This window comes from Anabas testudineus, chromosome 15 (genome assembly GCF_900324465.2).
Source record: "Anabas testudineus chromosome 15, fAnaTes1.2, whole genome shotgun sequence".
Lineage (NCBI taxonomy): Eukaryota > Metazoa > Chordata > Actinopteri > Anabantiformes > Anabantidae > Anabas > Anabas testudineus.
The window spans coordinates 20,223,000-20,234,474 of record NC_046624.1 but is presented as its reverse complement, the minus strand read 5'-3'; the positions used below and the strand labels follow the sequence as shown (position 1 = coordinate 20,234,474).

Sequence of the window (11,475 nt, the reverse complement as noted above, 5' to 3'; positions counted from 1 at the left end):
TTAACAGCCTCAGGGTTAAAGAATCAAAGTTGACATGAGATTGTCAGCTAACTTTCCAAATGCTACACATGCAACATGTTAGGCCAGTGTAAGCCATCTGGCCTCACTGACGTCAGAAAGGCGTAAAACTGTGTTCTTGGCTCAAATCGTTGAGGTTTTACACAGATTATGAATTTGTTAGTTGTTGGTTGTTCATTATTTGTTCCATGGCTGTTAATTATTCCTGTCTGAAGTGTGGCTCTACTTCACATAAATATTTGTTTAACAAAATTCAAGCACATCACCGTCTGTCTGTTGGACAAAAACTCCCATCTCTAAGTAAATCCTGAATCAATACAATCTGAGACTGGATGGTGTCACAAACAAATGTTACAGTAGAGATACAGTGTTCCAGAGACTTTGGTTCAGATATACTGTTCACACACAGTTTACTTTTTGGACTAACACAGTGCTGTGATGTCTGTGAAATAGATTCATACTTTGTTCAGTACTGATAAGTAAAAAAACACAAAACAAGACAGTAAATAATGGCCCAGGATTATATCCGTTTTTTTTTAGAAGTCAATGTTAAGAATGATTTTTAATATAACGCCTGGTTTTGCAGCTCAGCTCATGTAGTGTGGTGAGAGCTTTTCATTGAATTACGTCTACGTATTATCTGATACATCTGTTTTCCTCAGGCGCTGATCAAAACAGTCCACACAGAGAAGAAGGTATTCACGCTTAAAGTCAAACAACCACCTGCTTCATCACATGTTTTTAATTATTCTTTGGAGCCAATTATGTCACTTCACACTTGACTCTCTGCTCCAATGAATCCGCACAGACTGTAAATATTCACATTTGAAACAGGGTTAAAACATTTTCTGTGAAATTCATACAGCATTGCTGTATGTCCTTAAACATATTAACTTCCATTTGTTGTTGTAGCATTTAAATGTGTTTCATGGGCCATGTAGTCATAAAACATTATTAGTAATTCACATAGAACATAAACATATGCTGTAACTAGAACAAAGTTCACCATAACACCAGCTACAATTAATTAATGAGTTGTGAAGCTTTAAGTGTTGAGTGACCTCCCTTCAGTGCACAACATCATATCCGAGCACACTGCAGTGCAGTATCTCGAAAACATGGAATGGTTCAAAATGGCATCATCTTCCAACTCTTGTAATTTTTCAGTTCGACTGACATGGATTTAATCTTATGTATAATTAAAAACTGACAGCATGAATACAGATTGATTGCATGTGTGAAGTTTAGTTAATATTAACTATTAAAACTAGACTACCGTTAATTTCAGTTTTGGCCTGTGTTGTATTTAATATGGCTCCATGTACTAAGAAAGGTACAAGAATGAATGAATGAAGAATCATGTACCCAACAACAAAGGGAGCAGTGGATGTCATTATTCAATTCACTATTTATGTAACTTTCCACTGAAAAACAGACGGGTTGGTGTGTCTGTGGAAATAGTAGTTTTAGTAACTGAACAAAGTGCGAAGGACACTGCATGCAGTTACCCTCCACCGAAGAAAACGGTGAGAATAAAATCTGCTGAAGAACATGAAAAGAACATTGGCAGCACATTCCTTGCTCAGAGTTAGTTCAGATCAGATGAGGTCCAGCATGTTGGCATTGACCAGAACAGGGCTGGAGATGGGCTGTGTCTTTTTTAAAGCCAAATTTAGAGCAATAAACAGCAATAAAACTCAGCCAAAGGCAGCAGAACTTAATCATGTGTGAAAAATAGCAGAACATTTCTCCACAGATTTGTGGACTGGAACCCTCTTTGAACCCATAATAACTTAAATTATTAAAAGAATGGAATCTCACTAAATAATGAAGATGTTTTATAACTATGGATCATTCATCAATAAAACTAAAATCAAATTTGATTTTTAAGATTATGTTTCACACAATTTACAAACAGATAAAGAGAATAAAACGGTTAAATTCCCCACAGGGACATTTCTGTTTTACGTGTGCTTTAACAGTACAAGATGAGTTTTGTATGTGTAACAGAGGCTGATTAATACATTAAATAAGAAATGATGCACTGAGGTTCACAGTTTAGTCTCTATGATCACAAACAGCTCATGATTAGGACACACTCTGAAGGCTAATCATGCAAAATGCACTGATGTACATTCTATGTAGATGGTTTAAATACAGTCCAGTCTAGTCTAAGCATATTACCAACACCCACTCCAACCAATGTCTGCTCTCTCAAATCTGTCATTGTGTGACTTTCAAGATGACGAAGTGTCCACTACAGGCAGACTGGAGGATTTTCAAGGAGACAGTGATTAAGATATGTAATAAACTATCATGTCCCCTGTTATTGATTGATTGATTCATGACTCGTTTATTAAGACTATGACTAAAGGTAAGTGTCTGCTGACAATCAGAAATTCGTTTTCTGATGTTTTTTTAATTACCGACTAAACTGATCTGTGAAGGATTACAGTATTTTTGCATCACATGAGGTAATCTAGTTTGAATAGTATGTTCCACAAGTAAACACTGAATAAATTTAATGTGCACGACTGTAATTTGTCTTGAGTTGCATAAGTGTTCCATCCATTTATTGTCCTAACAGTCTGAACAGGTCACCAGAGCTGACACTGAGACAGATCATTTACCATTCACACACCTATGAGTAATTTAAAGTCACCAGTTTCTCTGACTGCATGTCTTCGGACTTTAGGGAGAAGCTACCAGGAGAAAACGTGATCAAGATGGATTCTCCGTCATTTGTAAACTGATCCTGATTGACAGGTTTTTCAGTCTCACCCTCAAGGTGTCAGCAGCTCAGTCTGGCACAATTATTAAGGTCCACTGAATTGGCTGTTGAAATATAACTCCTGTGTATATTACATGGTAACAGGTAAGATTAACGTTGTTCAGGTCAGTGTTGTTACCAGACTAGTTCAATCACACACATTCTTCTGACCCCGAACATGCTGCAGAGGCTGCTCACTCAGGAAAGTGCACCTAGAGAGAAAGGCTATTACACTTACGCAATAGGAGAGCACATTCAGTCACTTTTGGTTTCTCTGAGATTGAGATGCACCTACCTTTAATTTAGCTTTTAATTTATTTAATTTCCCTCCTCTGTGTCTGCTGCTCAGTGTTACAGCTCGTGTCTAGATAATAACAGCTGAAAGCATCTGTATGGTTTGAAATGTTCTGACAAGATATTCTTGTTGTTATGTGTTTGTGATGAGCATGACCCTGTGATCATTACCCTCCTGGTTTCCACCTCAAAAACAAAACATTAGCAGTGAGAATACTTTCAAATGCAGATATTGTGAAGTTGAAAACAGCTTCGCTTCTCCATTAGTTTTCATGATGCATGTGTGTGTAGAACACTGTGCTCTAAAGCTGTATTAGATGCTCTTTTGGAAACTCGTCTTCTTTCTCATATCCACTGGCAACTCGCCACATCTTCTGTGACAGGAAATGGAGCCATGCCATGACGGCGCCAAGCCCAGAATGAGTGCGGTTCAGTGGTTCTCAACCTTTCAGCTCACAGCCCCCAAACTGAGCTAATTTCTTTACTTACAAGGCTGAAGGCGTGAATGTGCAGAAACATGAACTAGCACAAGATGTAGCTACCCATTTCAACCTGGGTTACTTCAGGCAAATTCACATGGTAATAACAGCAGATGGCCAAACTGTTTTTTCCACTTTTCAGAGAACCTTTTCACCCACATATCTACATATCTGCACAGTCACTGCATGTTTTCCAGCCTGATATTAAATGAGATGCGAGAAAAAAGTAAAGTCCTATTTTTCTGTGGATGAACTTTCATTTGTTTCATATGCTGTTTGGAAGTTGTTCTTAACAGTTTGGAGAAGATTTCCCACCAATGATCAGAGCCAGTGCCAGGGTCTCCTTTTGGGAAACCATGTGGATCCACAGTATCTCTGTTGCAGTTCCACGTGGTGATTAAGGCTCAGAAGCTGAGTACATTTAAAAAAAAGAAAAAAAGAACTCATTCACAGATCAGCTTTAATTAATGATTAGAAAGAGAATAAAGTCGGCAATTATGGTGTTCGCACCACCTCTGTAAAAAGAGATCCTGCTGAAACTGCCCTGTGTTGCCCCTTCTCAGTTAGTTGCTGTGTGGTTTCAAGTTAATGAGGACAAATTGTCTGCAGCACATTCTGTACTAATACTGGTGAAGTAGAAAAAAAGGCCATCCCATAGTACTGACAACACAACAACAACAACACCAACACACATTTGCTAATCTTTGTACACATGGAAAACAGAACATAAGAACGCTGCCAGAAGTGGAAGTTAGCATGTTCCAGCTGTCATGGTCAGGACACAAAGACCCAACATATGCTACAGGTTTATTCCTGTTCTTTCACACAAAACATGACATTAACCTTTTAATGTGCATGTTTTTCTGTCACTGCTTCAATCCACTTCTTCAGCGCTTAACTTTAGAGGACTGAAACTCTCCTCATGTCTCGGGGGTGACTATTGGTACTAACACCGTGATGTTTTTCTTACACTCAAATCAGATTTCTATTCTGAGCTTCACCCTGCAGACATCAGATCTCTGAAGGTAAACATACGAAACATACAATACTTGACACCTTGTTAAGTTATATAATTGATGATGGTACTGATTGATTACCTAATCTTACCTAACCTTAATCAAAAGAGAAGAGGTTGACAGTGATTTTAAAAACCAATCACAGTAGTTGTCCGAAGGTCTCGCTAATTAAATTTTTCAGTCAGCTTCCTGTTGTGATGCTCACTGGTTCTGAAGTAGACTGAAGAGGTTTGTGAGCACCAGTAAAGAGTGGATGACAGTGGGATATTTTGGCAAAGTACCGTCAATCAAATCTGATAAAACCACACTCACACACACTGATGAAGGACGTTAGCTTTCACTTTTAGTGCTAAACATTTATTAACAAATATTTTTTTATATTTTACGTTGTTTTTTTATTCCTCTTAAATATGTAATGGCACAGAGAACTCTTCATAAACACGAGTCAGGTTCACGAGTCCAGTTCTCTGGGCTTTAACTCGGTCCAGTTTCTCAAAAGCAGCTATTTCCTGCTTGCATCTGTTTTCTGTTACTGCAAATTGATAATCTTTGCAGTTCGGGCTGTTAGTCACATCACACAAGTAATTTACACATTGCCGTTGGGGTTGAGGTGTTGTAATGGGCATTTATTTACTGTTGGCTGAATTTTTTAGACCAAACAATTAACTGCAACAATCAGTTTTTAGAATACTGTAACTCAGAGAAAGACTAAAAGAGAAGAACGAACACAAGGTCATTTTCTCCCCCACTAGCTTTCGAGTGGATCCTCATGTCTCACAAGTTACTGTGTGACATAATACACAACAACAGTAAAACTGAGCCATGATGAAGTTGAAGTATCCAGGGGAGTGTCATGTGTCACATCTAAAACACAAGGTGCATAGCTTGAACCGACACTGGTGTTGCAACAAAAGCTTTAACGATAACAGAGGAAAAAGCACAAGCACCATCAAAAGACCTCATATTTCATGTCTTTATCTTCGGCTTGTTGTCTTCTCTGTCATCGTGTCCTGGAGCTTCACAACATCCTCTTGAGCTAAAAATAAGTGAGCTGCCTGATTACAAAAATGATTGATTGACCATGGCTTGAGTAGAGGTGGAAAGAGCAGGTTTTGGCACATTCAACACAGTGATACAACAAATACCATCTTCGAAAGATTAAAACTCATATCAGGTAAACAGATCATCAGAGGGAGTCACGCTGACCTCTCACGTTAGGTTTGCCTCCTCAGGAGCAGCGTGGCTATTGACTTGTGTACAATAATTTTTACATGTCAGTAGAGTTTTAAACATAGGTTGTCCACTTGTTATGTAGCTGGTCCACTGAAGCAGAACTCAACTTTCAGAAGAAGCAGTGAAAAACAGTGTCACCGTGATAATTAAGAACCCAAGGTGAATTAATTTGGTGTTTTAGCCCGGTGGGTCAACTGAGCTCTACGAACTCATCCATTTTTGTTTGTGAGAGCAGGTTTTCCTTGGCTCAGGTGGAAAATACACGACGCTGGCTACTGAGTGAGAAAATGTCTAGCCGTGTTGGTGGCTGAGCACAAACTCAATGTGTAGATCCACCGACATTTTCCACTAATATTGTGTGCAAAAGACGTTTCAGCAGGGCATCAACCTGTTTCGAATGCACCAAAGTGGCAACAATCATTACAATTGTTCGACCTCACCATCCCAGCAAGAGCAGTTCAGTGAGTATTACTATACAACAGCAGTCACTACTGAGTTCATTACCAGTGAACTAAAAAAACATCTCTGTGCCTTCATGTGTGCCCATTCAATCACAGCATCCTGTATCCTATTGCCACAGCAATCATTGTACAAATTTGGAGAGATAACCAGTCTGGCAGTGCGGTGGTCTGTGCCATAGTCTGAGCCCCACTCTGTGTTGTCAGTGTGGTTGTCTCTGCGGGTCTACAGCATTGCTGACTGGCACACTTTGAGCTTTAAACGTCAGTGTCTGGCTTCTCCACCAGTTTCAGAGCCTCGTGCATGCCGGCCGCTGACAGCTTCCTGTTGATGTTCCTGTAGCGGCAACGCAGGAGGTTACTGTAGGTGGTCCTCAGATCCCGGTTGAAAAATGCATAAATGAAGGGATTAATGAGGGAGTTGGCGTAACCGAGCCACAACAGAGTTCTCTCGAGCCAGAGGGGAACACAGCTGCACTCCACACCGCAGACAAAAGGCCTGGCGGTGGACACCAAGAAGAATGGAAGCCAGCAGAAGGTGAAGGCACCGACCACAATGCCCAGTGTGGCCGCAGCCTTCTGTTCCCGTTTGAAGATGGACTGGTTTTTCCTCTTCCGGCGCTGGTGGTGTTCACCAGTCTTGAGGAGGCGGGACACACGAGAGCTGCACTCCTCCTCCACCTCACGCTGAAGCTTCAACGCAGCAGCCACGCAGTCCAAGCTCTCCTCCTCAGCTTCCTCTTCCTGCTCAGCCTCTGTTGCTTCAACACTTCCTGTTTCTCCTGATTCTGCCGGCCGGTGGGCATCATGCCCTCCTCTCCCCCCTCGAAGAGCCATCCCTGCTCCGTGCTCCCCTTCCCTGGGAAAACCAGTGATGGTGTGCTTGGCTGCACTGAGTTTGGCTGCTCGATAAATCCTGTAGTACATGATCAACATCACTGACATGGGGATGTAGAATGCCACGGCCGTGGAGTAGACTGTGTAGCCAAAATCTTGACTTATGAGGCAGACTCGTCCGTCGTTCACATTCTGTGCCCAGCCGAACAGAGGGGGGAGGGTGATGGAGGCAGAGAGGAGCCACACCGACAGGATCATCTTGGCCATACAGCAGCCATTTTGCCGGACAGGATATGTCAGGGGTTTTGTGATACCCAAATACCTACAGAGGAAGATACATTATGTCTAAATTGCATTTTTCATAAACAAGGTAAAAAATTATTTACTTTGAAATGTTTAGAAAAGATCCTAAATGCTCAGATATGTTCTAAGGAAGTGATGCTTCCCCCTCCCTCATCAAGGTACCCTTGTACAAGGTGATTATTAACAATCTGTGGTTGCCATATGCAGCCCCCAGGTGGGAATCTGGGTGACAGAAGCCCCAAGATGCTGAGAAAGACCATATGTGAGCTGCAAACCTTTCAGTGTTAAATAAAGCCCATAGAACCAATTATTACACAATGAATAAAGACCTTTGCTGAAAGGTCAGATGTTTGATGCCAACATCAGCCAGTTTGTTCATCAGTTTGTTCACATGCTTCTAATCCCCCTTTTAAAAACATCCACTCTTTCATTGTTGCTGATAAATTGATTTTTGGAGAAATGTTAAATATGTGATTAAAAAGAGGAACAGGTCCAGATTTATCTACTCCTGACAGAAAATACACGTGTTAGGCTATAAGCTGTAGAAAAGTTAATCTCACCTGTCAATGCTGATTACGCACAGAGTCATGATGGAAGCGGTGCAGCACATCACGTCCATGGCGATAAAAACGTTACAGAAGAATTGTCCGAAAATCCACTGACCACCAATCAGGTCCGTGATACTGACGAACGGCATCACAGCCAGAGCCACTGAGAGGTCCGCCACGGCCAGAGAAACGATCAAATAGTTTGACGGCTGGCGCAGCTTCTTGACAAAGCACACGGAGATCACCACCAATAAGTTCCCGCAGATGGTGGACAGCGTGAGCATGGTGAGGACCCCTCCGATCAGGACTTTCTCCACCGGACCGTAGCTCAGAATCTGTTCTCCGCACCGGGTCCCGTTCGTTTCCATGACCTGCGGTTGACTGGAGGTGATCGGAGAAGTCGCTGCTGCCGCTGCCACTGCAGCCTCTGCGGCGTCCTGCGCAATCTTCAGGAGCCTGGGCGCAAGAGCCCCTGAGATCATCATGTTGGTGGAGCTCCCGGGATCTTCTCCACCGGCTCTATCCTCAATCATGAAGGGCGATCTCATGTTGCCACTTCCAAACGTTCCGTTACTTGCTCCCACAACAACCATTCTGCTGTCTTCTGTTCCTTTTTATCCATGGACTTGGAGATCCTTCCGGTAGAGACATATACGCGCACAGATGTGCCGATGTTGATATGAGAAATGAGTAAATACTTTCCACGGCCCCCCTCGGGTTAAACTACAATAACATGCTCTCTTTCTCTTCATAAAGCCTCGACGCCTTAATTCTTCCATTTAGAGCCATACTCGTCATTACGCACACGGTGCGCCGCAAGCATATTCCCAAAATACCTGACCTATAAAATACGATGTTATTTTCTCTTGTCTGTGTCCACGCTGGCTACCATCCCACTTCAAGCTTGATGTTCACACAGGCAAAACTTAAAACCGCAGTGCGCGCACACATACATATCACACAAGTTGACGTGTGACGTCAAAAGACATCCTGGGTAGCCTATAGTAGGCTGCCGGATCTACACATGCACAGCACTGGCCTTGTTAGTGGTCATTGTCCCGAAAATATCTGGACAGGAGTTGATGCATGATCCATGTCCCTGGACCACCGTGCGTAATTGTGCATAAGACGTGTAGTGTAGATTTCACATTGGGATTGCCTGTGATTAAGCATTTCCCACAGACACATACGAACACACACGCGGACGCGCACATGTACCTATACACACAGGAGAAAGGCAAAGACAAAGGGTGGGATTACAAAGCCCTGAATGGGCAGTGGTGTGAAAGAGTGTTACCGAAATAAAAAAGAAACCACTATGACTGTAGAAATATGTCAAACAAATAACTAAGAGCATTCTGTTATATTTCAGAGTTGAGTTTCATGTACGATCTGTTCTGATCCTAAATTTGATCATTCAGTCTTTATAGGTTAAGAAGGTGGGAAAATGACTTTTTTTGCATTAAGACTGGTTTAATTTTAAAGATCTGGGGGTCCTTGTGTAACCTAAGAGAAAGTTGGCGTGTTAATTTCTCTCAGTTGTTCCCTTCAATAATTTTTGTATTTACAGTTCAGGTGGAGACATTCAATTATAAAAATTAGGAGAAGAGGTGAAGTTCCATCTGCTTCCATCTCACTTCGAAGACTTGTAGGATTTATGTTGCTGAGATCGGAGCAGGAACCTAAACTGCTTCCGAAGCCTTTTCATCATTTTCTAATCTGAGCCCAATTATCGTATGATCACCTGAGACGTGGATGTGATACTAATGCCATGTGTAGCCTTGGATACTAGCGCCCCCAAGCTGCCATATACCTCTACTGCATGTTAGTACCGGTCATACAGACGTGGACAAAATTGTTGGTACCCTTCCACTGAAGAAAGATATATCTATATATAGATATAGATATATATATATATATATATATATATATATATATAGATATATATAGATATATATATAGATATAGATATATATACATTTACAAAAAGTTAACCTATTTCCATTAGTTTCAACAAATAAACTAATGACACTGGCCCTAAACAAGATTAAAATATAGAGACATGTTAAAAAGTGTGTCCTGTAATTAAATTAAATTTAATTTTTACACTTTACGGTTTAAGACCTTACAGAGAATAATTATACAAAAAATTATAGAGAAAAACTTCCTTTAGAGGAAGAAACCTCCAGCAGAACCAGGCTCATAGTGGGCGGCCATCTGTCTCGACCGGTTGGGGTGAGTGGAAAGAGAAGAGAGAAAAGAACAGCAACAAAAACAACAACAAGCAGCAAGAATATTGGGCAGGTCAACTGGATTCATACTGGGAGATAGCAGCTCCAGGCCGAGGATACCTGCAGAAAAGTACAGAGAGAGGGAGACAGAGAGGAGGAAACACAACTACAGCGAACCTCCCTGGATGTGGACAGGATAACTGATGACAAATTGAAGAGACAGATAATACGAATGGTAATCAAAGAGCCCTGAACAACTTCCAAAGACATTAGGAGGAGCACTCCAATCTCAAGGTACATCAGCATCTGATCACACCATCAGTCACAGTTTGAGCCAAAGTGGACTTAATGGGAGATGACTGAGGAGGACTCCACTGATGAAAACAAATGATTAAAAAACAAGAAAATGCATATTGAGGAGAACCTCCTCTGGACAGAAAACTGAAACTTTCTGGCAAGTCACATCAGCTCAATGTTCACAGATACAAAAATGAAGCATGCAAAGACAAGTACACTGTACCTACTGTGAAACACGGAGGAGGCTCAGTGATGTTCTGAGGCTGCTTTGCTGCATCTGGCACAGGGTTTCTTAAATCTGTGGATCTTACAGTGAAATCTCAAGACAAGACATTCTGGAGCAAAACATGCTGCCCAGTGTCAGAAAGGTTAGTCTCAGTGACAGGTCATGGTCCTCCAGCAGGATAATGACCCAAAACACAGCTAAAAACACCCAAGAATGACTGAGAGTCCTGATCTAAGTCCTATTGAAGGTCTGTGGAGGGAACTGAAACATGCAGTCTGGAGAAGGCACTCTGTAAACCTGAGCACAGTTTGCTCATGATGAGTGGGTCAGAATACCTGTGGACAGGTGCAGAAATCTCACTGAGACTTACAGAAATTGCCTGATTGCAGTGACCTTCTCAAACGGCTGTGCAACACAAAATTAATTGAAGGGTTCCAACATTTTTGTCCAGGCCAGTTTCATTAGTTTGTTTTTTTTAAATACATCTGTTGAACAACTCAAAAGCAAAATACTTTTTTAGGTCTCATTCCTTTAGTCAGTTTCAGGTTGTTTCAGTCCATTGTGCGTTTTCCTTTCTTTAGGAAACTTTTGGCCACGTCTGTGTCAGGGCAGTGCTGGAATTCACTCTTCTCTCAGTATGAGGACATATGTTGCTGCAGTCATTGTGATCATCTGTATTTCTAAACAGGAAACAAATTGAGCAGTACTGTATATGTATAATATGCACTTGCATTTCTTCACACATGCATATAAATGAAACAGTAT

At 41.4% G+C, this 11,475-nt stretch overlaps 1 protein-coding gene across 1 annotated transcript; it reads right to left on the bottom strand.

The window, feature by feature from the left end:
* Positions 1-5,053: 5,053 nt before the first annotated feature.
* On the bottom strand, positions 5,054-8,808 carry LOC113159257 (5-hydroxytryptamine receptor 7). The gene is made up of 2 exons (XM_026355861.1): positions 7,969-8,808; positions 5,054-7,427 (listed from the first exon to the last, which is right to left on the bottom strand). The coding sequence occupies exons 1-2, from the start codon at positions 8,547-8,549 to the stop codon at positions 6,527-6,529; spliced, it is 1,482 nt and encodes a 493-aa protein (XP_026211646.1). The 5' UTR covers positions 8,550-8,808; the 3' UTR covers positions 5,054-6,526.
* Positions 8,809-11,475: the final 2,667 nt, after the last annotated feature.